A 27,648-nucleotide genomic window follows, 5' to 3' on the forward strand; every position below is an offset into this window, starting at 1 on the left:
GCTAGATTGCCAAGAGGTATTTTGCCAAACAATTCCTTGACTTAAGAAAGAAGAGGCAGCTGCATTGTTTCCATAGCTATCCATATAAAAGAGCCCTTGGAATGAGGCTGACTCGTCCAGCTTTAAAAAGCTCCAAGGTAAGTGGGAACAGGATGGGTCTTTCAAGAGGGACACTGCCCAGTGTCGGCAGCAGCTGCTAGTTCTGGTACTGCTCCTCTCGAACTGCACATTTTAAATCTACAAATTTTGTGCCTTCCGTTTACAATAGCAAGTAATGTGGTAAATAAGACTCCTGTCCCTTTTTTTTTTTGGTTAACTAATCAAGTGTTTTCCCCTTTTCTTTTACAGAACTGTCTCACTTCCAGGCTACATCTTCTCACTTGCTAACAAGGTAAGATTTGGACTAACCAGTCCCTGGAGGAGAATGCAAGAGCATCTGGGATGGATTTATGTCACTTAGCAACCTTTACGAAAGTGCTTGTCTCAGTAAATACCCTCTAATAACTGTACCTTGGGAAAAGAGCTGGAGAGGAAAAGAGAAGATTTTCCTTTTAAGACAATGCAAAAATCCACATTTATGACTCAAACACAGCTGGGATGACTTCTGAGCAAAAGAATCCCTTTTCAACAGAATCTTTTGTCTCTGCATTAAAAAATCTGAATCTCAGATTTGATAAAAATGTATCCTGCTATTAGAAACAGAATCATTTAGTAAACATGATATCCAAAAAATAAGAAAGAAAGTACCTAGGACAATGTTTCCTTTAAACTTCTTAAGAAGACCTTGTAGAAAGTCGCCTTACACAATGCTGAGTGCTGTATGAAAACAAAACACTGGAATTTTTGTTATATATAGCAGAAGTATTAATCTGCTTTACCACTACACGCTGCATTTCTAAAGAGAGAGACCGGGATAGCTGATTAAAATGAGTTTCAAGTAATTTGATCATGTAATGACTGCAATAGTACTCTTTGCCAAACCTTTCGTTCTACTGGTACCACCAGCAACCTGCAGATGCCATAGAATGAAGAAAACAGAGCCTGCATTATTTAGAAGGAAATTTGGAATAGCAAAGGGAGCCCTCCAATGTAGAAAAATGAGGATAACATTGGCTATGGTTTTTATCCTTAATTAGCTTACCTGGGTTAAACCAATTAGTATATTTGATATGCTTAGAAATTGTTAGAGAAAGTCTACTAAGTATCCAACTAAAAGAAAAAAAAAGTAAAATTATAATTCTCCATAGTCCACTAAATTTGAGCAAATCTGGGCATCTAAAGGAAGAAATAAAGTTCTCTTATGTTACATGGCAAGACATGAAATTTTATGACATTTTATATATAAATGGTAGCTGTAACTATTTCAAATTACTTTCTCAGTCAATATTTAATTTTTTCTTTTGCCAAAATATCATCACCATATCTCATGGGCTGTGAATTGAGAAAGGCAGAGATTATAACCCTTGTTCTAAAGATGGAGATACTTAGGCTAAAAAAGATCAAGTAACTTACTCAACATCACAAGCCACTTCACAGCAGCACTGAGATTAGAACCCAGTTTCCTGATTAGAATGCAAGTCTTGGAGGATGATAATGGACATAAAGCCCTGAATACTGTATTGGGTGCATAGCGACCACCTGATACATTTTAGTTCTTGTGACTATGTTTGTTTCAGTAGCTGTAACACAGTGTACAGTAGACTTACTTAGTGGGATTCCTAGGAAATATAATCAACATAAAGATTTATTGGTATGCTTTGCGGTCCAGACTCTCTAGTGTGAAATTTCTTATCTCCTTTAGGACCTCTGAGTTCAGCAGCCATGAGTGCAGACTCAGAAATGGCTGTTTTTGGGGAGGCTGCTCCTTTCCTCCGGAAGTCTGAAAAGGAGCGCATTGAGGCCCAGAATAGGCCCTTTGATGCCAAGACGTCTGTCTTTGTGGCTGAGCCCAAGGAATCCTTCGTCAAAGGGACTATCCAGAGCAGAGAAGGAGGGAAAGTGACAGTGAAGACTGAAGGGGGAGCAGTGAGTAGAGTCCCAGGAGCCTGCCACATTTTATTGATTTTTTTTTTTTTTGGTTTGGTCATTCAGTTAATATAAATGGTTATCTTTACTGTTTACCAGACTCTGACAGTGAAGGATGACCAGGTGTTCCCCATGAACCCCCCAAAATTCGACAAAATCGAGGACATGGCCATGATGACTCACCTGCATGAACCTGCCGTGCTGTACAACCTCAAAGAGCGTTACGCAGCCTGGATGATCTACGTGAGTGCCCGGCTACCAGTGGTCCTCATCATCATCACCATGGACCTTATTGGTCCGTTGCTTCCATTGTAGTATAAATGGGCCATAAGTAGTGAGTCATTTCGGTTTCACTAGCAGCATAAGTCTTAAAACGTTCAATATTGGTATTGTAAAGCACAGCCCAACAAACAGCACTCCATCCTTGCCTTCTCATCCAATGCTGGGGAAGGCCATTGTCGGTGTTCACTGGGTTTGCCACAGATCCCTTGAGCAAACATTTGAGCAGCTACTGTTTATATCTTAACCACATGCCTACCTCTTTTTTTTTTTTAATCAAATCATAGTTGTGTACATTAACACAATCATGGGGCACCATACACTGTTTTTTTTTTTTTCTTTTTTAAGACAAGCTCTCTCTGTTGCCCCAGGCTTGAGTGCCATGGCGCCATAGCTCATAGCAACCTCAAACTCTTGCCTCAACCTCCCTGAGTAGCTGGGACTGCAGGCATGGTCCACCATGTAGGGCTAATTTTTTCTATTTTTAGTAGACATAGGGTTTCTCTCTTAACTCAGGCTGGTCTCGAACTCCTGAGCTCAAGCGATCCATCCACCTTGGCTTTCTAGAGTGCTGGGATTCCAGGTGTGAGCCACCACACCAGGCAAACATGCCTAATACTTCTTCCATTTTCACCCTCCCATTTCAGCTCCAGAATCATCCAGAGGGAAAAAATAAACTTATGTTTTAACACTTAAAAATGATTTTCTTAAAGAAAAAAAGAAAGAAAGAAATCTTTCTTAAAGATTTTACTCACTTTCATTACCCCCAAATAGCTGCAATTTGTATCCACGTGATCTAGTCCCTGCTCTCTGGAGCTCCATCTGAAGGTTTCCTTGGTAGAACCTTTCTGACTCCCCTAGGCGGAGCTGGGTATTGTGTGCTGTCATTTCTGCACTGCTGTTTCTGTCCTATGTTTTTCCCTGATTTTTCATTTATGTAACTGTCCCCCACACAGACTGGGAGTTCCTTGAGGGTCATCATCTCATTCAGGTTTCATTTCTACTGCCTGACAGAGGCCTACCTCGCACATAACACACATTCAGTAAATATTTTTGAATTGAATGCATTACGCTGCCTTCATATTTTTGCAGTTTTTAGCTACTTCTGACACTGAGCTGGGCAATGTCGGCATAGGTATACTTGCTGTTTATGGGGTCAGCATCCATTCTCATTGGTTGGTGCCTGTCCTGAACCAATTGTCAAAGATTTTTAAAACTCCTTTGTTGTAATCATAATGCATTTATAATATTTTGTGTTCTGTTTCCTTATAACTTAAAAATAGTTTGTAAATATTTTCCCAGTGTTGCTACATATTTTTATGTTTACTTTTTTAAATGCCTACATTTTACCTTAAGATTTACCATAATCATCTAACCAGTCCCTTACTGTTGGACACTTAGCTTATGTCAAAATTTATATTCTCATAAATTTGAATTATCTGAATAATGCAAATGAAATACACGCCAGTTTCCTTAAAACAATAACAATGTTTCATAGTGTATATTAAAACATACACACACAAACATTCTTTTGAAGCCCCTGCTATGTGAAAATCACTGTGACAAGCCCCAAGGAGAACAATAAAAATTCTGAATTGCGGTCCCTTCCCTCAAGGATTTTGCTAGCACAGTGTTGAACTTGCCAATTACTTTTCATGCTGATGCCTTGAAGAAATGGAGTACTCACTGAAAGTGCTCCTGTTTGCGAAAATCCAATTAATAAGTGAGTTGCACTAGTAATGGGGAAAGGCCTTTGGGCAGTTATTCTTTCTTTTTTCGTTGCATAGACCTACTCGGGCCTCTTCTGTGTCACTGTGAACCCCTACAAGTGGCTGCCGGTGTACAAACCCGAGGTGGTGGGAGCCTACAGAGGCAAAAAGCGCCAGGAGGCCCCACCCCACATCTTCTCCATCTCTGACAACGCCTATCAGTTCATGCTGACAGGTGAGTGAGCTGAATATGTGCATGATCTTCTGGGAGCTGAACCATAGGAGAAAGCGGCCCCCGTTCATCTCAACACACTTTTTGACATTGTCCCCTTTAGTCGGGGCTGCATTTTGTGAGGGAAAAGGTCCAGGAAGGAGAGAATGTAAAAGATTTTTGTAATTCCTAGTACTAAATTACTACTAATGCTCTCTTAAATTTTTAAAAGTCAACAGAGGGTTGGCCATAGTTCTACAATTTACTTTTGAATGACTGAAAAAACTTAAAAATAAATCAGAACAAGAATACAAACATATCTCTCTGTGTGTGTATATATATCTGTGTGTTTATATATATAAATATATATGTGTGTGTATGTGAATGTGCAAAACACCCATGCACACTCACACACACACACACACAGACTGTGAGCAAAAACTGAAAAATAAAAACTGTCTTGGTGGTTTTATCCTCAGTATCCTAAATTACAACATCTCTAAGGTAGGGCGGCACCAATGCTATTGCCCTTGCTCAAAACCAACCTGAACAAACTCTCAATTTTAAGGTTACATCTGGTATTAAAATAGTTGTGCCGAGGATCTGCTTCCTATAATATTGTTTTAGCTAGGTCAATCTAAAGTACTTGTGGCACCTTGGCAAGAGCTTAGAGAGTTCCTCTTCAGAGATTGCAAGAGGGACTTCACCTAACACTTGCAATCAGTGTAACTGGCTTATTGTACCCTCAATGAATCCCCAACAATAAAAAAAAAAAAAAGTAAAAAAAAAATAATAATAATAATACATGAAAAAAAAAAAACAAACAAAAAAAAACAACTTTTCCTTTTCCCTAAAATTGTGACCGAAGCTGTGAGTACTTGGTCACTTAGTACAAAGCTCCCCACCATCACACTGTACTTAGTCCTTCTGGCGCACTAAAAATCTCCTACAGCCCATTCTTCATTACTTCTTGCACCTGCAATAATGTTCCTCCCTTAAACTGGCACCTAAACCCAAATAAAGAGCCAAGTCTGTTTGATACATATTTAGTGGTAGAGTATGAAAAAGAAAATGTCTGCTGCGTCAGGAAAATACAGCCAATGTGATCATCTCTTACACTTTCCCCATATAATTTTTCCTCAAATGAAATATTTCTTAGAAGACTTGAATATAAAGAGGGGCAGTGTTCTGTTTAAATGGGTATAGGAGTGGGGTGAAGCAGGGGAGAGGGAGAGGTGGTAGGCCTACAGCCCACCAAGCCCGAAGGATTGCAACGCCCAGACTGAAACATACTTAGTTTTAATACATTTGTCCTTACCATTTACAAATATAGAAGAAAGCAATATTAAATGTCTATAATTTCTCTTTTGCAGACCGGGAGAATCAGTCAATCCTGATCACGTAAGTAGATTTTATGCTTTCTTTTCATGGCTGTGGGAGCAGCTAGCTTTGGGATCTTATCTGATTTAGTTTTGATTTGGCAGCGGAGAATCCGGGGCAGGAAAGACTGTGAACACCAAGCGTGTCATCCAGTACTTCGCAACAATTGCAGTCACTGGGGAGAAGAAGAAGGAGGAAACGACTTCTGGCAAAATTAAGGTGCGTGTGATTGCCACGGTCAGAACCCAGGCTCTGCTGGGATTCTAGGGTGAGAAATTTCTGTGCCCCAGATGCGAGGACTGTTCTTGCCTTTGCAGGGGACTCTGGAAGATCAAATCATCAGTGCCAACCCCCTACTGGAGGCCTTTGGCAACGCCAAGACTGTGAGGAATGACAACTCCTCTCGCTTTGTAAGTCTCTTGGCCACTGTGATAGAGACACTATTCACTGGTCAAAATATATTCTCCGAATCTTTTCGTTCACATTACACTAAGTCATGGTTCTTTCATTTTCCTCTCAGTGTGTAATAACATGAATCAAAGCCTTGTCTTAAGGATATACGACCTTTTGCCTGAATTCTTTTTTATCTGTCTTTATAATTATACAAAACTTAAATTTTATTTAGTTTTATTTGACACATAATTGTATATGTTTATGGGGCACAATGTGATGTTTTGAGATATATATACATTATGAAATGATTATATTACATTAATTAACATGTCCATTACTTCACATATCTATCATATTCACAATTTTAAAATCAAAGATAAAATTCTTTTACTTACAAACTAGGAGATAAACCTTCTCCTACCCAGCATAAACAGTCTCTGAATTGATTTAATATTAAAGCATTAGCATCTCAAGTGTTTTAAATTTTCTCAAAGATTTGATATTCTATAAAAACAAGATGGTAATATTGGTTTTCCTTTCAAGGGAAAATTCATCAGAATCCATTTTGGCACTACAGGAAAACTGGCTTCTGCTGATATTGAAACATGTAAGTGTTCCAATATCCTTTAAAATCATTTCTGTCTTTTTATGACCCATAAAATTGACCAAAAATCAAATTTGCATGTCACATGAATTTTTATACTTTTCCTTCCAGATCTGTTAGAGAAGTCTAGAGTTACTTTCCAGCTTAAGGCTGAAAGAAGCTATCATATTTTTTATCAGATCACATCAAACAAGAAACCAGAATTAATTGGTAAGAAACATTTTCATCCTTTTCCCAAATTACTGCACCAGTACCTATCAGTGCATGGTTCAACATAATATTCTTTAACTGAACATTGTTAAGTTTATATGCTATTTATTTCTTAAAACTGCTTTGTAAGTTTGATATGAATTTAAATGTACTCAGTAGAAAAATTCAAAAGAAAGCAAAAGGAAAACTGAAAATAACACCCCAATTCCCATCTCTATGAGTACGTGGAAGAATAGCATTCCAGTCATTTTCTATATGCGTATCCTCACACATGGGTACATCCATACAGTTTACATCACTGACATCGCGGTTGCATGCTCTTCTGTAATCTACTTTTCTGCTGGGCAATAATATATCATAGCTTTTTCCATGCCACTAAATACGGCTTCCTGGTATTATTTCTAATGGCTGCCACAGTGTTTAGTTCCAGATCATAATTTACTTATTTCTAGTAACCATACTACCTTTAAAGATATATAGATTGTTTCCAAATCTGGATTTTATATTGTCTACACTATAATGATTATCCTTATAAATACAACTTTTCCCATTACGTGATTATCTTCTTTGGATTATAGTAGTTTTTTTTTTTTTTTTAATAGGCAACAATAAGAGATACTATGTCATCAACTTCAGTGTGTCTGAGGTGGTACCAAATATCCTTTAAATTCCCCTCAGTGCCCATCAATCATCTTTCAACCAAACATTATATAGTGTCTTAAAATGTGTCTAGAAATCTCTTCTTTTAAAGCAGAAAATAATTATGCTTATTTTTGCTCTGTTCCATGTACTTAGAAATGCTTCTGATTACCACAAACCCATATGATTATCCATTTGTCAGTCAAGGGGAAATCAGTGTGCCCAGCATTGATGATCAGGAAGAACTGATGGCCACAGATGTAAGTAGACATAAGAAAATTGAAATTGGGCGGCGCCTGTGGCTCAGTGAGTAGGGTGCCAGCCCCATATGCCAAGGGTGGCGGGTTCAAACCCGGCCCCAGCCAAACTGCAACAAAAAAAAAAAAAAAAAAAAAAGAAAATTGAAATTATTATGGAGGGTCAGAGCAATGGTCATCCAGATAAATATTTAGTGAATAGTAGAACAGCAAATGAAGATTCAAGGATGAACATAGGTGTGTCCCTTGGAGTCACATGTGCCCCTATAACATTTTACTTTTCCTTAATAGTCTTCTAAAGATCTATCATCTCTGAATGCACCTAAGCTAATTTTTTGTAATCTACTTGCATTAGATGAATACTACCTCTCAAAATAACAAGTTCCATAAGTTAACTTTCTTTATTCTCATTCTAAGTTTACTTTTGCAATCTTTAGGGGGTAAGCACCTATAATTCTAATGCTCTGTGTCGGCCTTTGGTTGGACCAAGTCTCTATGGCCCCATTGTAGTGCTGGGAATTTCTCAGTCTGATCATTAAGTCTGGAATGGGACCATGAACTGTTACTAGTATGGGTATGGATTACAACCTAATAGCTATCCTATTGGTTATATTGACAGAGTGCTATTGATATATTGGGCTTTACTAATGAAGAAAAGGTATCCATTTACAAGCTGACGGGGGGCGTGATGCATTATGGAAATCTGAAATTTAAGCAAAAGCAGCGTGAGGAGCAAGCAGAGCCAGATGGCACTGAAGGTATCAACTGTGTGATCTACATGATTTCACATTTGTGTGAAACATGGTCTGTGAGTTTTCCTAGGAAAGGCAAATTCATTTTTAAGAATTAAGTTTTAAAGTACCTGTATATCTGAATGATATGCCTTAGGAACTATGGGCATTAGATAGATGTTTCCTATAATTTCTGAAGTTCTTTAGGGCAAATTACTCACAATAAAGGTCTAGAATTTAGTGAAAAAATGGACAAGAATGCTCAAGAAAATAGACTAATCAGTGCACAAAATATTTGAGGCTTAAAAAATATTTTTAAGGAAGTGGGTTTCTTTGGACAGTAATAATATTGTTCTATTCTCTCTTCCCTTTAGTTGCTGACAAGGCAGCTTATCTTCAGGGTCTGAACTCTGCTGATCTACTCAAAGCCCTCTGCTATCCCAGGGTCAAGGTTGGCAATGAGTATGTCACCAAAGGCCAAACTGTAGAACAGGTAAGTGCATAATTCAAATTCACTGCCTGGGATGAAAGCATTTTAACAATACTCTAATAATTTCAAGACTTTTTTCTTTGTCTTTCAAGGTAACCAACGCGGTGGGTGCTCTGGCCAAGGCTGTCTATGAGAAGATGTTCCTGTGGATGGTCACCCGCATCAACCAGCAGCTGGACACCAAGCAGCCGAGGCAGTATTTCATCGGGGTCTTGGACATCGCTGGTTTTGAGATTTTTGATGTGAGTTAGCAGTCAGTTCATGAGAGGATCTTATAACAAGACAATGGAAATGTCAATAAGAAGGAACTTGTGAATACTAAGACCTTTTTCTTATAACCACCAAAGTTATGTTAAGACTTAAAAGAGAATAACTGGGCAGCTGCTAAATATTTATTGTAGTGCCCATTCCAGTTCTGTGAGAAACAGTAAGTGTAATGAGGACTTTCCAATTTGGTGTGTTATCCAAAGAGGGTTATGTATTGGTTAGTGCCGTGGGGGTGGGAGAGGAGGCTCTAAAACACCCCACAAATGAAGCTGACATAGAAACATGAGAGTGAACCTGTGCAACACATAATATGCTTTGAATATATGGATACATCATTCAGAAATACTTAGAGATAATAAGAACCCAGAAAAGATGAATATTAATAATTCAAACAGCATTAATAAATGTAATTAACTTTTAAGACTCATTAGTATGACATTATAGAATAAAATTTTATATTTGACTATGAAACAAATTTTCCTTGCTTATAGTTTTAAAGAAATTTATATTTTTCTTTCTAATTATACAAGCAAAACTTGGGTATTGCAGAAGATTTAGAAAAGCAAGGGAAAAAATTCCACATAATTCCACTATTTGCACTTAGTTAATGTTAACATTTGGGTAGGTATTTTAAATACACGTCTGCATTATCATATTGTATGTAGTATTTGGTGTCTTGATTTTTTTTTTTTCACTTCACATGAAAGAGTAACAAGGCTGGAAATTATTGCTCATTTGACATGCTATCTACAGTGACTTCCATGCAAGATAGATTCTTCCCAACCAGCTTCTCATGGGTCCAAAAGCTGGCCCCTGAATGAATCAACAAGAACTTATCAACCCTCCTGAAAATATAAAAATTTGGAGTAAACACGTGATAATTAAGTATGAAATCAGGCAAATACCTGAGTAAACTTAAGCAAATGCAGAGAAAGAGTATTAATAATGACAGAATTTTCTATACAATGGCAACAGAGCAGTAGATTCAACATGTTTTCAAACCTTCCAAATTTTCTAGTTTTTATTTCAAAGGAGTCTCCTCAAGATGATGACTTTGACATCTATAATGTGAAGGCCACTTGACACATATTTTTAAATTGAAAAGTTCTATATTTTTAAAAATGTTCAACTTGGGGGGTGGCGCCTGTGGCTCAGTTGAGTAGGGCGCTAGCCCCATATACGGAGGGTGGCAGATTCAAACCTGGTCCCGGCCAAACTGCAACAAAAAACAGCTGGCTGTTGTGGCGGGTGCCTGCAGTCTCAGCTACTCGGGAGGCTGAGGCAAGAGAATCTCCTAAGCCCAGAAGTTGGAGGTTGCTGTGAGCTGTGACAACATGGCACTCTACCGAGGGTAACAAAGTGAGACTGTCTCTAAAAAAAAAATGCTCAAGTTGCCTAACAGGGAAGTAAACACATATATGTATTTAGTTCAACAGCCTGGAGCAGCTGTGCATCAACTTCACCAACGAGAAACTGCAACAGTTTTTCAACCACCACATGTTCGTGCTGGAGCAGGAGGAGTACAAGAAGGAAGGTATCGAGTGGACGTTTATTGACTTCGGCATGGACCTGGCCGCCTGCATCGAGCTCATCGAGAAGGTATCCTGTCCTACCCACCCAGCGACTACTTCTCATTAGCTCTGCTTCTTGTCACTGCAGCTCATACTTATCCTTACACACTTCATCTTGCCCTAAATCCAGCCTATGGGCATCTTCTCCATCTTGGAAGAGGAGTGCATGTTCCCCAAGGCAACAGACACCTCCTTCAAGAACAAGCTGTACGACCAGCACCTGGGCAAGTCTGCCAACTTCCAGAAGCCCAAGGTTGTCAAAGGCAAGCCTGAGGCGCACTTTGCACTGATTCACTATGCTGGCACTGTGGACTACAACATTAATGGCTGGCTGGAGAAGAACAAGGACCCTCTGAATGAGACTGTGGTCGGGCTATACCAGAAATCATCAGTGAAGACTCTGGCTAACCTCTTTTCTGGGGCTCAAACTGCTGAAGCAGGTAATGTTCAAAAGTTTGACACTTTCTCTAGGTATTAGAAATGTTATGTTAGGTTGAGGCTGCTGATCTCACAGCCCTGGGAGAAGGGCTGCAGGCCAAAACCCTGGTTTCTCTGGTATTGAGTAGGTAGGCTGCCTTGACATTATATACTTGTGGCTCATCCTATAGACAAAGGCACTATTGCAAAGGGTCAGAGAGCAACTATCTGACTCTGAGCCAATGAAAAGCCTGAGCTTCTATGATTCTCTCCTCCTTCTTCTACATCTACGGCACATTGACTATCTGGGGATATTCAAAGCAATGTACTCTCAGTGCTAGCTTCTACTGATGATTTTTGAAGTTAGTGTGTCCTCAAATGTCCTAATATTGGGGAATACATCTCTACATGGCAGGGTGAATACCCTTCACTTCATTTCCCAATGGGGAAAGAATCCCAGAAAAGTGAGTGCAAACTTAATGGAAAATAAAGAGTCATTCATGCTCAGACAGGTCAGTAGGGTGGAAAAATGCTCCACTTGATAAAAGCACAGGAATCAGCAAATTAGCAAGAAGTAGTGCTGCCTATATTTGAGTGACATTTTTTTTTTCTTTCCTTCCAGAGGCAAGTGGAGGTGCCAAGAAAGGTGGCAAGAAGAAGGGCTCTTCTTTCCAGACTGTATCTGCCCTTTTCAGGGTAAGGGAGAAAATGTTTTTGATATTCTACAGTACCTTTGGGAATTTTAAAAATTATTTTATTTTATTTATTTATATTTTAAATTTCAGATTAATATGAGGATACAAATGACTGGGTTACAATGTTTGTGTTTGTTAGGTAAAACCTGTTTTAGTTCTGTCCCGTACCCAATAAGTGTGACATATACCCTTACACTGTGCCCATTAGGTGGGAGAACACCAATCCTCCTCCCTTCTCCCCTCTCCTGGGAATTTGTTTTTAAAAGTCCAAGATCTTTGCATAAGTCATTTAAAAAAGGACTGATACTAACTAATGACTCTGTTGATCTAACTTGGGACAGAAGTTATTACTCAGAAATTATTAGCTCAGCTTTCAAGCTAAGTCAAATAATGAAGAATACTTTAGAAGAAGTTTTGTAAAATGCAATTCTCTTCCTTTTATAATCCAGCTGAGTCATGAAAAAGAGCAATAATATGTACTCAGAGAGATTAACAGATACTAATTACACTAATGAATTCTAGCAGCTAGTCTGCAAGAGTTAGTCATGAGGCTAACATGGTACCCTTGCTCTTAATCCAGTCAATTCTCAATTATAACTGGTTCCCTTGTAGATAACCTTATGCCATAAAAACAGATAGAACTGGAAATGGTGAGCTATATTTATGAGGGAAAATGAAAAGTCAAAATGTGATGCACACTTGCATTTCCTTATTGGAGAACTATGGAGTTTAGTAGAAGAAAGAGTAACCATTTATCATGGGAAGACTATGGCCTTGTAAATGCATGTGGGTGGCCAGGGACCCAGGTAGGGAAAAGGATGCTGCTGTTACAAACTGAAAAGAAGCACTTGTCAGGATGTTTTCTATGTGTAGCTCCTGGCAACTCAAGTGCAGGAAGATGTACTGCAGAGGAACTTGTATCTCAGGAGAAGCATTCAAGATGTTACCTCAGATGAAAACAGTCATTTACTGGTCCATAGTCATTCAACTCAGCTACAGAATTGATTCTATACACACCACCAACTGCTCATTACCATGTCTGAAGTCTGAGATGACAAGATTTTTCCTGATTTTACAGGAGAATTTGAACAAGCTGATGACCAACCTAAGGAGTACCCATCCTCATTTTGTGAGGTGTATCATCCCCAATGAGACCAAAACTCCTGGTAAGAAGTTCTGAAATACAAGTGCAAATTGTGACTGTCACACCTCCTTTTGAGTACCTCTACAGTGATAAATATGCAATTTTTAGGTGCCATGGAGCATGAACTTGTCCTGCACCAGCTGAGGTGTAACGGTGTGCTGGAAGGCATCCGCATCTGTAGGAAAGGATTCCCAAGCAGAATCCTTTACGCAGACTTCAAACAGAGGTTAGTCCTAATTACAGAGTGTCATGAAGTTTAACATGAGCGAATTTAATGTAAGCAAAACAATTTAGTGAAAAATATGCCTCTATTTGTTATTTTCAATTTGTCACAAAAAGGTAAATTTTTAAGTCTCAAACACTTTTAAAATAGGTATACCATATTTTTAAGTGCTGTGGAGAATTTTTATTGGTTTCACCAAGCTGCCAGCTTAGCTCATAGATAAACACATTAACTTTAATAATTATGAACTACCTTTTGAGTGCTTAATTTGTTTGGATTACCTCGTTTAATTCTCCCTAAAACCCAGTAGAGGTAAGTATTATCAAAACTTCATTGTAAGAATGAAGAAGCTGAGGCTCAGATAGATTATTTGTCCAAAGTCACACAGTTAGTAAACAACTGCCTTAGGACCTCTTCCATGCACATATGGCTACAAATAAGTCATTTTCTGTCACTTCTTTTGGTATCATCTGTCATCATTTTTTTCTCTCACATATTAGTTCCTCTATTTTTCCCAGAAACAGAGGGGATATGTCACAAAAAAAGCCCCTCAGACCCCTTTTTTCTTCTCTAGATAAGCCAATTTTGGAAATCAAAGAAGCAAAGGGCGCAAAGGGCTGGGTGGCAGCTGCTGGGAGATAGTCTCTCTCAAGTCTGGATTAGGGCAGTTGACAGATAACGCCAGTGCTCAGGACCCAAAGCACCCTGAACGTTGATTTTAGGTGATTAAAGCAATTCCCTACAGCTAAAGTGTAACTTCTACCAGATTTCTCAATCCAAAGTAGTTTTCCTGGACTCAGGATCTTTTTTTTTTTTGAGACAGAGTCTCACTATGTCACCCTTAGTAGAGTGCCGTGGCGTCACCACGCACAGGAACCTTGGGCTTACACGATTCTCTTGCCTCAGCCTCTGAAGTAGCTGGGACTACAGGTGCCAGATTATTACGCCTGGCTATTTTTCCATTGCAGTTGTCATTGTTGTTTAGCTGGCCTGGGCCAGGTTTAAACCCGCCAGCCTGGGTGTATGTGGCCGGCCACTGAGCTATAGGTGCCACTCTTGAGTCAGGATTTTAAAAAGCAAATGCACCTAGCAAGGATAACACATTACATTTTATTGTTTATCTGCACCTTAGTGTGAACAAGATTATAAAGCCCTTTCCTGAGAATGGGGTCTGATGTGGCAAAAGGGAAAGTTGCACTCAGGAGGGAAGGTAAAACAGTAAAAGTTAATTGCCAATACGTTGATGATCCATGTAAACTATGTCCTCCCTGTGAACAAAGAATAATAACTTTTTAAAGGCTCCAATTTTTTTAGTGAATCATTTAATGTTTAGCTACTATTTGTGTCATCAGTAAAACAAGTTTCTAAAAGCTGTATTTATTTTAACAGATACAAGGTATTAAATGCAAGTGCTATACCCGAGGGACAATTCATCGATAGCAAGAAGGCTTCTGAGAAGCTCCTTGGGTCCATCGATATCGACCACACCCAGTATAAATTTGGTCACACCAAGGTAATAGTCTCAAAATCTGACCTGATGCCATTCCTGTTTCTTTGAACTTTATGTGAAGTTTCTGATCTGCAACTCTGCCCATGTACAGGTGTTTTTCAAAGCTGGTCTTCTGGGGCTCCTAGAGGAGATGAGAGATGACAAGCTGGCCCAGCTGATCACCCGAACCCAGGCCAGATGCAGAGGGTTCTTGGCAAGACTGGAGTACCAGAGGATGGTAGAGAGAAGGTATAAAAGAATATTATTTATTCGTATCTTCCTTCTTCAATAATGCTTTGAGGTAGCTGACAGTTAAGACTAAGTTGTGATAAGGACACCAAAGAAGGAAGCAGTCATCCACCTTGGAGCACGTTCTAAGCATATGGGTGAAACTCTGAGAAGCAGAAAGCGTGCATAGTTCTTATCTCACAAGAGAAAACACAACAGTGAGGAAGCAGCAATGACCTTTTGCATGAGCACTTGGTTCTCAGATGAATTTATTGGCTATGTCATCACATAAGGAACATTGAACTTCATAACAAACAGTATATGTGTATTTTTAAGAGTGGTTTTCCATAGGATGTAGAAACAACTTCATCTATTTGATAATTTCTATTATCAAACTATCATGATTTAAAATATTAAGGGTATTTATCTGTGAAAGATTTTTTGCAGTAAATGCAGTGTCACCAAAGCATGAGGCTCCTGGATAATCTAATTAGGTGCAGAGACAGTGTTTGAAAGCTACAGAACCAGGTGTCTCACACTTTAGGGTGCATAAGACAAGGACCATTTCCATAGAGAGAAGTATGTTTTACATTGCCTTGTGTACATCCACATATTTGTATGTGTATGTAAATATATGAAACAAATTTTATTTTTGTCACTTGTAGTTGTGCTGGTATCTTTTTTTTTTTTTTTGAGACAGAGTCTCAAGTTGTCACCCTGGGTAGAATGCTGTGGCATCATAGCTCACAGTAACCTCCAACTCTTGGGCTCAAGTAATCTTCTTGCCTCAGTTTTTCTATTTTTAGTAGAAAAGGTATATCTCTGGTTTTTTTTTTTTTTGCTCAGGCTGGCCTTGAATTCATGAGCTCAAGTAATCCACCTGCCTCAGCCTCTCCAGAGTGCTAGGATTACAGGCATGAGCCACAGAGTCCAGCCTGTTAGTATCTTTATTATATCATATTTCTTTAAAAATGATAAATTTTGGTCATGATGCACAATTTGAGTAATTGTCTATATATAAGGGTGATGAATTAGTTAAAAAATTTAGATTAAAGCAAATATGGTATTACAGAGCAGAATGCACATTAAAATATAAAGCAAGAGATTTTCAAAGAAATTCTGAGGCTTTTTTAACTCATGGCCCACAGATCCCTTAAGGGTCATGTTCCCCCTTTGCTGTTCCTACCAAAACACAGTAGGAACATTTGGGAAGCCCTGGTATAGAGTAGTTCTTCTCAAGGTGGGTCCTTGGACGTGTATTACCAGTGTTTAAAATGCATATTTCGGGCTCTATCCCAGATCTTCTGAATCTGAATCTCTGGAAGTGGGATACCAGAATCACTCAGATAATTCTTATGCATGCCATAGTCTGAGAAGAAATAGATAGAAATGGATAGAGAAATGAGAGATTGGCAAGACTCCAACCATTATCTGAAAATATAATTTCTTCCATCTGCATGTTTAAAAGTAGATGAGGAACAAAGTGGTACAGAACCTCCAGCTCTCACTATCAAGATTTGATCTCATTTTATCCTCTACACAATAACTAATTTGCATCAATTAAATTTCAGGGAGGCCATCTTCTGCATCCAGTACAACATCCGCTCTTTTATGAACGTCAAGCACTGGCCCTGGATGAAGCTGTATTTCAAGATCAAGCCCCTCCTGAAGAGTGCAGAGACTGAGAAGGAGATGGCCACCATGAAGGAAGAGTTCCAGAAAACCAAAGACGAGCTCGCTAAGTCAGAGGCCAAAAGGAAGGAACTGGAAGAAAAGATGGTGTCACTGTTGAAAGAAAAAAATGACTTGCAGCTCCAGGTCCAGGCTGTGAGTTGGGGTATCACCCTGGGTATCACTAATTAGGATGCAAGTGCTAGAATTCTGGCTGTTACCCATCAGCATGGGAGATACTTATTGGAAGGAGAAGGTTTAAACACTCCAATGGCACTAAAAAGGGTTAATATATGCCATCATTGTCCATTAACCACCCCCCCCAACAACACCAGGCAACAAAGCACTGTCCCTCATCTTCCGTTCTACATAATTTCATCAAACTCCAGGATGTATGGCTTATTTTTCCTTTAAAATGTAGTCATTAAAAGTGATTTTAAAATGAACCAATCCCAAATAAAATATTAAGGGGAGGATATCATGTACAGAGTAATTTTTTCTGAAACTCCTTTAAACTTCTTCTAGATGTCCACAGGTCTTAAATTCCAATATGAACAGCCAACAAATGCCAGCACTATATGCCAAATTTTATTGAATTATTGTTTGTTATTGATCTCAAAAACTCAGATTTGCTCTTTCCAAACTGTGTCTGGTCAGTGCTCCATCACGTCACATCCAGATTGCTGCATCAGGACTAAGCTGCTCTGCCTACCCTCAATTCGTCTCTGTCAGCCTGCTCACTCCTGAATCAGTCATTTCAAACCTGCTTCTGTCAACTTAGAAATATAATTTATAAGATGGAATTTCATTTGGAGTGAACTAAATTGCTCTGGTATAATTTACTCATCACAAAATAATATATATTTTTTTCTGTTATGAGTGGTCTCTACTATCAAATTTGGGCAGTGTAATAACACATTCTTCTAGATTATGGAAGGAAAAGGAGCCCTTTTCTACTCCACCTCCCTCAAATCTATCCTTTGGTCTCTTGAGTTGCTGAGATTTACTTAGAATCTGTTCTGTACCACAATATTCACTACCTGGTTACACGCAGCACATTTTATTTTTTTATGTATCAAAGGCTGACATAAAGGATCACTGATAAATATATAATCCAATGTCCCTCTCATTTCCTGCCTTCCCTGACCCCTTTAATTGGAAACAGCAGGTTACTAGAGCATTATAATCAGAATCATCCTCTAATACTACAAAGAAAAATATAATATTTCAGTAGCAGCTATATCTTGTCATTCTGGAATGCTTCTCCACCTGCTTTTCTTTCCAATACGCTGATTTTTGGAAAAGCAAATCCTACCCTTCTCTCAAGGCCCAATTCAAATACCACTTCTTTCATGAAATCATGAAAGAGTTGATCTAACTTCTCTGATCTCTTGTGTCATTAATCCTTTTTACATTAATGGAAGCTTTTGGGATATAGGTTTTTTAATCTACTATAGAATTGACTTCTAAAGGATCAGAACAGCAACTGGTACATTTTGGTTTTCTCACATGTGGCAAATGTATTGCACTCAGCAAATGGTTCACGAAATAAAACTTTTTGAAAACATAAATAAATGAACACAGGAAATCCAAAGGACCAAATGCAGAAATTTATACTCTTATCATTGTAAAATATCTCATTTTTGGCCTTTCCAACTTTCATTTTGTTTCCAACTCAAGGAAGCTGAAGGCTTGGCTGATGCAGAGGAAAGGTGTGACCAGCTGATCAAAACCAAAATCCAGCTTGAGGCCAAAATCAAGGAGGTGACCGAGAGAGCCGAGGATGAGGAAGAGATCAATGCTGAGCTGACGGCTAAGAAGAGAAAACTGGAGGATGAATGTTCAGAACTCAAGAAAGACATTGATGACCTTGAGCTGACACTGGCCAAGGTTGAGAAGGAGAAGCATGCCACAGAGAACAAGGTATGAATCATACATATTCTGCACTATTAGACAGAGGTCTGCCATGCAACTAAACTGCCGGATAGCAACTAAGCTCCTTCCTTACCCTCTATAGGTGAAAAACCTCACAGAGGAGATGGCAGGCCTGGATGAAACCATTGCAAAGCTGACCAAGGAGAAGAAGGCCCTCCAAGAGGCCCACCAGCAGACCCTGGATGACCTGCAGGCAGAAGAGGACAAAGTCAACACCCTGACCAAGGCTAAAATCAAGCTAGAACAGCAAGTGGATGATGTAAGTTTAGGGTTATCAATGAAACTCTTTTCTTCTAAGGGAAGCTAATTATCTCTTCTGAGTCAACATTATTTATATTTAGCTTGAAGGGTCCTTGGAGCAAGAAAAGAAACTTCGCATGGACCTAGAAAGGGCTAAGAGGAAACTTGAAGGTGACTTAAAATTGGCCCAAGAGTCCATAATGGACATTGAAAATGAGAAACAGCAACTTGATGAAAAGCTCAAAAAGTAAGTATGAAAGAATTGCTTATGAATTTTCTTCCAATGTTAGATATAGACTAAATTGTTGTCATCCTTTGCTCCTTTTATAAAAGGAAGGAGTTTGAAATGAGCAATCTTCAAAGCAAGATTGAGGATGAACAGGCCCTTGGTATTCAACTGCAGAAGAAGATCAAGGAGCTACAGGTAAGCACATGATTTTCATCAGTCTGGCTCAAAAGGGGACAGTTATGACACCAGGGAGCTGAGTTTATATTTTTCATCATTTCCAGGCCCGCATTGAGGAGCTGGAGGAGGAAATTGAGGCAGAGCGGGCCTCGCGGGCCAAGGCAGAGAAGCAGCGCTCTGACCTCTCCCGGGAGCTGGAGGAGATCAGCGAGCGGCTGGAAGAAGCTGGCGGGGCCACTTCAGCCCAGATTGAGATGAACAAGAAGCGAGAGGCCGAGTTCCAGAAAATGCGCAGGGACCTGGAGGAGGCCACCCTGCAGCATGAAGCCACGGCGGCCACCCTGAGGAAGAAGCACGCAGACAGTGTGGCTGAGCTCGGGGAGCAGATCGACAACCTGCAGCGGGTCAAACAGAAGCTGGAGAAGGAGAAGAGCGAGATGAAGATGGAGATCGATGACCTTGCTAGTAATGTAGAGATGGTCTCCAAAGCCAAGGTACTACACATTCAGGAAATCGTTATTTATTATAATAATCTGTGATGGACACATCATAGTTTACACAGAGCACTTTACGTATGTTAAGTCATTTGTTATTTGCAGTAATCCAGGGAGGTAAGCAGGAAAAATATTAGCGCTTGTATTATGTCCATGTAACATATAAAGAAAGAAAAGTTCAAAGAGGCTAAGCACATCAGCTCTGTCACACCCCTAATAAATGGCAGATAGCACCAGCTTTTTATTTTTTTTATTTATTTTTTTTTTTTTATTAAATCATAGCTGTGTACATTAATGCGATCATGGGACACCATACACTGGTTTTATAGACCGTTTGACATGGATGGAGCTGGAACATATTCTTCTTAGTAAAGTATCTCAAGAATGTATCCAATGTACTCAGCCCTACTATGAAACTAATTTATGGCTTTCACATGAAAGCTATAACCGAGTTATAACCCAAGAATAGGGGGAAGGGGGAAAGGGTGGGGAGGGAGGGGGGAGGTGGGCCGAGGGAGGGTGATTGATGGGATTACACCTACGGTGCATCTTACAAGGGTATATGTGAAACTTAGTAAATGTATAATGTAAATGTCTCAAGACAATAACTAAGCACCAGCTTTTGAACATAGGTCATCTGTGCCCTCCAGGTATCTGATTGGAGAACACGGGTCTCTAATATTTTCAATTATGCAACAAAGAATGTTTCATTACACATAATGGCAACAAAGTATTTTCAAACATGCTTTTGGAAAATATACAATATTAAATTCTTACAAAATCTTAAAATTAGGACATAATTTTTTAATTTTTTATTAAGATTGAACAGAGCTTGATTAGCTTTCATAATATATAAAGAAAAAATTCTTATACGTTACACTACATATTAGAGAATTTGACTTATTTTATATGTCAAAATAAATATTGTACTTTTTCTTCTGGGGAGAAATTATAGCAACTGCAAAGATTATTATTATTAACTTCAGAGGTCTTTGTTTCCTTCTTTGACTTTTTCTCATGTAGGGAAACCTAGAGAAAATGTGTCGGACTCTGGAGGACCAACTGAGTGAACTTAAATCAAAGGAAGAAGAGCAGCAGCGGCTCATCAATGACCTCACGGCCCAGAGAGCACGCCTGCAGACTGAATCTGGTAATTTTCCCCTCTTCTACATGCCGCAAGTTGAGATGATGTGGTTAAGAACAACCTAAAAAATGATGTGGTTAGGTGATGTGGGAGCCTAATAAAAGCAACTGAGAACATGTGTGATTCACATGCAAGGTCATTTTGGGACAATACTGGAGATAAAGATTTCAATAGGACTGGATCAAGCTCTATTCCAGGAAGGCTGAGAGTATTTGTTGACAGAGGAGATGATGGGTTCAGGGGTCATTCTAGCATGAGTTTAGGGCTTCTGTTTCAGGCCAAGTTTCTTTTTATTTATATCAACATACAGTAAATTCCTGAGTGAGGAAATGGACATCCCAGTCTCTCAAAAGTCCTATGGAACTAGGACTATGTAGACTTGGAAATTTTAACTCTGTTCTTGGACAGTTGTCACCAGGTTTTGCATAGTATCATATAACCTTGAAATAATTCATTATGGAAAGGAAAAAAAGAATTTAAGCTGTTTTTATTCATTCAAATTGATATGTAAGCTTCACCATAAAGAACCGAAATTTGGCCTTGAGCACGGAGATGTCAGTAGAGGGAGGATTCATTCATCTGAGTAGTCAATTTAGAAGGATAAGAGTTCAAGTTTATTTTTAACAGAGGTTTGCAGAATTTTTACTTCACTTTAAAAAAAAGTACCATTTCTTTTGTCTGTCAGGTGAATTTTCACGCCAGCTTGATGAAAAAGAAGCTCTGGTGTCTCAGTTATCCAGGGGCAAACTAGCATTTACTCAACAAATTGAGGAATTAAAGAGACAACTTGAAGAGGAGATAAAGGTAACTATTATCCCAGGATTGATTTCTTTTTCCATGAGCTGATCCTGAATAGAACTTGTTATACCAACTTTTATAGGGTTTTGAAAGTTAAGAATTAAATATTTAAATATCTAGTAAAATGAAGGTGTAACTATCTACACAGGCCAAGAACGCCCTGGCGCATGCCCTGCAGTCCTCCCGCCACGACTGTGACCTGCTGCGGGAACAGTATGAGGAGGAGCAGGAATCTAAGGCTGAGCTGCAGAGGGCGCTGTCCAAGGCCAACAGCGAGGTTGCCCAGTGGAGGACCAAATACGAGACGGACGCCATCCAGCGCACAGAGGAGCTGGAGGAGGCCAAGTATGTGCACTTACATGACAGAATGTGCAGAAAACTTTGCACACTGAATTGGATTGAATATACAGCCTTTAAAGATTCAGTGAATTAGTCCACAAACATTAATTGGCTTCTATTTGTCAGTTACCATCAGACCTTGAGATAAGATATGACTAAAGAAAACATGGTCCCCTGGCCTACTAGCTTATAAAGAAACAAAGAAGAGCAAATAGATACATAGATAATCAGAGGCCTTAATGCTGTATGTTTGTCCAGCATACCAAACTCATCACCACTTCAGGGGTTTGCACTTACTGTTCCCTCTTTCTGGAATACCCTCCCTGCAGAGCTTCCTCTGGCACACTCTCCAACTTCTTATAGATCTTGACTCAATTGCCACCTCTTCATGGAGGTCTTCCCTATATACCTGGAGTGGTTGCTCACCATTGGCCCTATTTTATTTTTCATCATTGGACATTCATCTGCAAGGTGTTGTTATGCATTCTCTGACTTGTTTATTGTTTATCTCTGTCACTTTTTTGTAAATTCGATGAGGAAAGGATCGTTTTTGCCTTGTTCACTGTTGTGTACCCAGTGTCTGGTTCATAATAGGAGCTCATTGATAATATGTTAGATGGATGGACGGACAGTATTAATATATGAAGTTTCTGATACTCTTCACTGTGGTAATAGTTCATAATTCTTATTATGGTGCATTTCTCTCTAAAAACATATGTAATCTTCCAGGAAGAAGCTGGCCCAGCGTCTGCAGGCTGCTGAGGAACACGTAGAAGCCGTGAACGCCAAATGTGCTTCCCTGGAGAAGACGAAGCAGAGGCTGCAGAATGAGGTGGAAGACCTCATGCTTGATGTGGAAAGAACAAACGCTGCCTGTGCAGCCCTGGACAAAAAGCAAAGGAACTTCGATAAGGTAACTGCTACAGCACCCTCTTCCCTACATCATTCTCTTGTCTTTGCAGCAGGTAACCACTCTTGGTTTTTCAGATCCTGGCAGAATGGAAACAGAAATATGAGGAAACACATGCTGAGCTTGAGGCCTCCCAGAAGGAGTCCCGCTCCCTTGGCACTGAGCTGTTCAAGATGAAGAATGCCTACGAAGAATCCTTGGATCAGCTAGAAACCCTGAAGAGAGAGAACAAAAACTTACAGCGTAAGTCCCTTTCACTTTCCGTAATATTACTGACTTGCTGGAATCTTTCTCTTCTGTCAGCTGTTTGACCAAACAAACGTCCTTTACTCAAACAACAGAGGAGATTTCTGATCTCACGGAGCAGATCGCGGAAGGAGGAAAACGTATCCATGAACTAGAGAAAATAAAGAAACAAGTGGAACAAGAGAAGTCTGAACTTCAGGCTGCTTTAGAAGAAGCAGAGGTACAGTTAAATTGCACATTATAAACAAAGAATTTCAGAAAAGAATTAAGTCCACCTATGTAGATTGAATAAAAGGTTTGTAGCATGAAATTATTGGTGTGCATAAAACCTTCAGAATGCTTTCATTCCCTACTAATGTCACCTCCTACTGTCATTAAGGCATCTCTTGAACATGAGGAGGGAAAGATCCTGCGAATCCAGCTTGAGTTGAACCAAGTCAAGTCAGAAATTGACAGGAAAATTGCTGAAAAGGATGAGGAGATTGACCAGCTGAAGAGAAACCACGTCAGAGTGGTGGAGTCGATGCAGAGCACCCTGGATGCTGAGATCAGGAGCAGGAACGATGCCATCAGGCTCAAGAAGAAGATGGAGGGAGACCTCAATGAAATGGAAATCCAGCTGAACCACGCCAACCGCATGGCTGCCGAGGCCCTGAGGAACTACAGGAACACCCAAGGCATCCTCAAGGTAAAGGGGTCCTACAGATGGTCCCAGGATGACTGGGGTGACTTCAGCCCTGGGAACATGGTGTCTCAATGATTGTTTGTTCCACAGGACACCCAGCTCCACCTGGATGATGCTCTCCGGGGCCAGGAGGACCTGAAGGAGCAACTGGCCATGGTAGAGCGCAGAGCCAACCTGCTGCAGGCCGAGATTGAGGAGCTGCGGGCCACTCTGGAGCAGACGGAGAGGAGCAGGAAGATCGCGGAACAGGAGCTCCTGGATGCCAGTGAGCGCGTCCAGCTCCTGCACACCCAGGTAGGATTCAACACAAGGAATTTCCCTGTAGTAAATGTTTACGTATCTCAGAAAACATAAACCTTAATTTTTTATATGACAGCCAGGTTTTATGCTTCTATTAAATTTTCACTATATTATTAAAAAGTCTTCCACTGTTTTATTTTGAAAAATTATTATTAATTCACTTACTACAATATTCCAAGGCTGCTCTATATTCTATTGTGCTAATGTCTTTATTGAACCTCATCAATACTGACATTTTTATTGTGGAGAAATAGAATGTTATGAACAGTCATCGTATTTTTTATCCCTGTGAATGGTCTTATCGGTAAATGGCAATTATGAAATTATAGAGCAATTTTGTCTACTTATGAACTATGCACTTGAAGATTATGAATGCTAAAATTCTATAACATTTCTATTTTATTTAACTGTATCACATAAAAACTGTTTAATATTGAAGGGAATATTTTTTGACCTGCAAATTTTTATCTGAAATTTTTTTTCAAAAAATGGCTACCACTTAGTATTTTGGTAAAACAATTTTTAAAAATGATAACTAATTTTAAACAGAACACCAGCCTGATCAACACCAAGAAGAAGCTGGAGACAGACATTTCCCAAATCCAGGGAGAGATGGAGGACATTGTCCAGGAAGCCCGTAATGCAGAAGAGAAGGCCAAGAAGGCCATCACCGATGTGAGTGACAGGCACATTTCTCTATTAGTTTGCCAGTGAGATTTCCTGACATCTCTAGCTTTCTTGACTTTCTTGATTTATTTGCTGTACAGGCCGCCATGATGGCTGAGGAGCTGAAGAAGGAGCAGGACACCAGCGCCCACCTGGAGCGGATGAAGAAGAACATGGAGCAGACGGTGAAGGACCTGCAGCACCGTCTGGACGAGGCCGAGCAGCTGGCGCTGAAGGGCGGGAAGAAGCAGATCCAGAAACTGGAGGCCAGGGTGGGCCTCCCAATATCTGCCTATTTCCATTTGTTTCCAATGCCTTATTGGATCAGAGTTCTTAAGAGCCTATTTCTTTGCAGGTCCGTGAACTGGAAGGAGAGGTTGAGAATGAGCAGAAGCGTAGCGCTGAGGCTGTCAAAGGTCTGCGTAAACATGAGAGGCGAGTAAAGGAGCTCACTTACCAGGTACAGTAGTTTTCAGCACCTAAACTGTGTCTGAAATATACATTAAGTATTCATATTCAATGATGCAATAGTCCTGTGCTTCAGTAAGTAAGGCCCTGCAATTTTTATGATCTTTTAGACGGAAGAAGATCGAAAAAATATTCTCAGGCTTCAGGATTTGGTAGATAAACTGCAGGCGAAAGTCAAATCTTACAAGAGACAAGCAGAGGAAGCTGTAAGTATTCTTAAAATAGAAGGGGAGAGGGAAGCCCTCAGATTAAGAAAAGCTAATAAATAATTAAATCTATTATCCTTTGTAGTACACAAGCAGCTTGCTTTATAGAAGACTATGTACTTAAAAAGTTTTGTACATTTTTATATTTATTGCTTATCATTTGTAACATCAATAGCTTGATTTTTAAACGTAAACTTTCAATCCACAAAGAAAGGTCAAAAAATTTAAAAGCAGAATAATACAGGCCTTATTCTCTGGCCACAAGTGTGATAAAATTATAAAGTGATAATACGATATAAACAAAAATTCTCAAGTACTTACATATTAAAAGACTAACTTTCCTAAATCTTGCGTTAAATTGGAAATAAAAATCATAATTACTGAATAAGTATTAATTCTAAATAAAATTATTAAAAAGATGCTGCTTTTATAAACATATAGAATGTGGTCAAAGCTGTGCTTGAAGGCTAATTCATTGCTTTAAATACTTATGGTATGAATCAAAAATAAAAATAAATGGAAAAACTGATGATCCAATCAAGAATTATAAACAATCATACTAAAACAATGGAACTAAGAAGTACTGTTAAAAACAAAGATAGAAATTGATGAATTAGCATATATTCTTTTCTAATTTGATAATTTCAGTAATATTAGATAACTTCTGAAGAATTAATAAAATAAATATACTTATAACTAGTTTAATCAAAGAAAAACAGAGAGAGAATCCAAACAACATTAGGGATGAGAAGAGATAAGCCATACACAATAGATGATTTTTTAGAATATAAAATATGTCAATGAAGTTGAAATTCTGAAGAAACTGATAGTTTTCCTAGTAGAATATAAATTACCAAGTTGGCTGAATAAGTTGTAAATGGACCCAGGTCAAGATAAGTCTTGCAAAATTTCAAGGAACAGATAATCCCCCAGCTATGTAAGCTGTTTAAGAGCATGGGAAAAGATGGAAAGCTGTCCAATTCATTTTAAGAATATCGTGTAACCCTCATACCAAAACCTGTCCAAGAGAGAAGGGGCGGTGGGGGGAGGGAACTAATGGCAGTTTTACTCATGAGAATAGTCATAGCAAAGATAAATTACTAAGTAGAAAAACCCTTACTTTATTAAAGGAATTGTCTACCAGTGATTAAATAGGCTTAATTCTTACAATGAAAGGATTATTTCATACTAGCAAATCTGTCAATAGAATCATTGCATCCAATGTTGGAGGAAAAATACTGTCATCATTTTGAAATGTGCCAAAATTATTTCTGATAAAATTCAACATTTATCTCATTTTTAAAATTATTACTAAATTCATCCTTAATATGATAAAGAATACTCATTTAACTCAAGTGAATTGTCATCTCACAGTGAGCACTAACAGCCACGACTTTCATATTCTTGCTTTCCTCTTTCTCTCTCGTGTTTTTTTCTTGCTTCACATGTGGTACATATCTTTTAATATGTTTTGTTGCAAAAATAGGGAAGTGAAACCCCAATGGCCCCCCACCAAAATCATAAAATTAATTTCAATGGTAAGCAAAATCTAGAAGATGGTAGGATTTTGCTTATCTGTAGATGCCAAGTCCTTTCTTCTCTTCTGTCTGAAGAGTCTAGAAAGATGCGCAGTATGTGTTCCTTACTATTCCATTTTTATTCTCAGGAGGAACAATCCAACACAAATCTATCTAAATTCCGCAAGATCCAGCATGAGCTGGAAGAGGCTGAGGAACGGGCTGACATTGCCGAGTCCCAGGTCAACAAGCTGCGGGTGAAGAGCCGGGAGGTTCACACAAAAATCATAAGTGAAGAGTGATCAAGTCCTGATGCTACAGAGTGACAGAAGAGATTCACAAAATGTGACATCTTTGGTCATTTCCCTCTGTGATTCTTGTCTATTCTACCCTACTGCAAAGGAAATAAAAAGCAGAGGGTACTTTGCAAACAATGTCCTTAGCCTGGTCTTGTCTTTTCTTTCTGTCAGTCACTTTCAACCTGCCATCAAAAAGTATTTATGTATTGACTTTTTATTTTAGATCTACAGCAACACTTTAAGACCATAAAGTTGTTACTTATCAGGAAAGCCTTTTCTGATGAACAGAAATGTGAAGTCACTTTTATTTCTTTCTAATCTTTCCTGATATGTGGGTATTGTAAAATCTTAGAAAGATCCTT

At 39.0% G+C, this 27,648-nt stretch overlaps 1 protein-coding gene across 2 annotated transcripts; it reads left to right on the forward strand.

Annotated features, from left to right (window-relative positions):
- On the forward strand, nt 1-27,421 carry MYH2 (myosin heavy chain 2). Of its 2 annotated transcripts, none has more exons than XM_053569599.1 (40): nt 1-137; nt 349-391; nt 1,802-2,025; nt 2,125-2,268; nt 4,092-4,248; nt 5,598-5,625; nt 5,709-5,823; nt 5,922-6,014; nt 6,541-6,604; nt 6,713-6,811; nt 7,607-7,710; nt 8,327-8,465; nt 8,813-8,931; nt 9,021-9,170; nt 10,624-10,794; nt 10,897-11,206; nt 11,806-11,879; nt 12,957-13,044; nt 13,131-13,248; nt 14,635-14,758; nt 14,847-14,983; nt 16,534-16,789; nt 18,314-18,556; nt 18,651-18,827; nt 18,910-19,055; nt 19,142-19,232; nt 19,319-19,708; nt 20,732-20,858; nt 21,538-21,656; nt 21,799-21,995; nt 22,719-22,902; nt 22,977-23,142; nt 23,241-23,365; nt 23,525-23,833; nt 23,921-24,124; nt 24,680-24,805; nt 24,898-25,068; nt 25,152-25,256; nt 25,375-25,470; nt 27,137-27,421. In XM_053569599.1, the coding sequence occupies exons 3-40, from the start codon at nt 1,822-1,824 to the stop codon at nt 27,287-27,289; spliced, it is 5,823 nt and encodes a 1,940-aa protein (XP_053425574.1). In that variant the 5' UTR covers nt 1-137; nt 349-391; nt 1,802-1,821; the 3' UTR covers nt 27,290-27,421. The 2 variants fall into 2 exon arrangements, with proteins under 2 accessions (XP_053425574.1, XP_053425573.1); XM_053569598.1 differs by having other exon boundaries at nt 115-205.
- Nucleotides 27,422-27,648: the final 227 nt, after the last annotated feature.

Source organism: Nycticebus coucang, chromosome 18 (assembly GCF_027406575.1).
Source record: "Nycticebus coucang isolate mNycCou1 chromosome 18, mNycCou1.pri, whole genome shotgun sequence".
Lineage (NCBI taxonomy): Eukaryota > Metazoa > Chordata > Mammalia > Primates > Lorisidae > Nycticebus > Nycticebus coucang.

Excerpts from the sequence above, each read along its gene's own strand:
- MYH2 (XM_053569599.1), top strand. The coding sequence starts at position 1,822 with ATGAGTGCAGACTCAGAAATGGCTGTTTTTGGGGAGGCTGCTCCTTTC. Across the intron at positions 5,824-5,921 it reads CGACTTCTGGCAAAATTAAG|GGGACTCTGGAAGATCAAAT; the intron begins GTGCGTGTGATT and ends TTGCCTTTGCAG. Across the intron at positions 19,233-19,318 it reads AGAAGATCAAGGAGCTACAG|GCCCGCATTGAGGAGCTGGA; the intron begins GTAAGCACATGA and ends CATCATTTCCAG.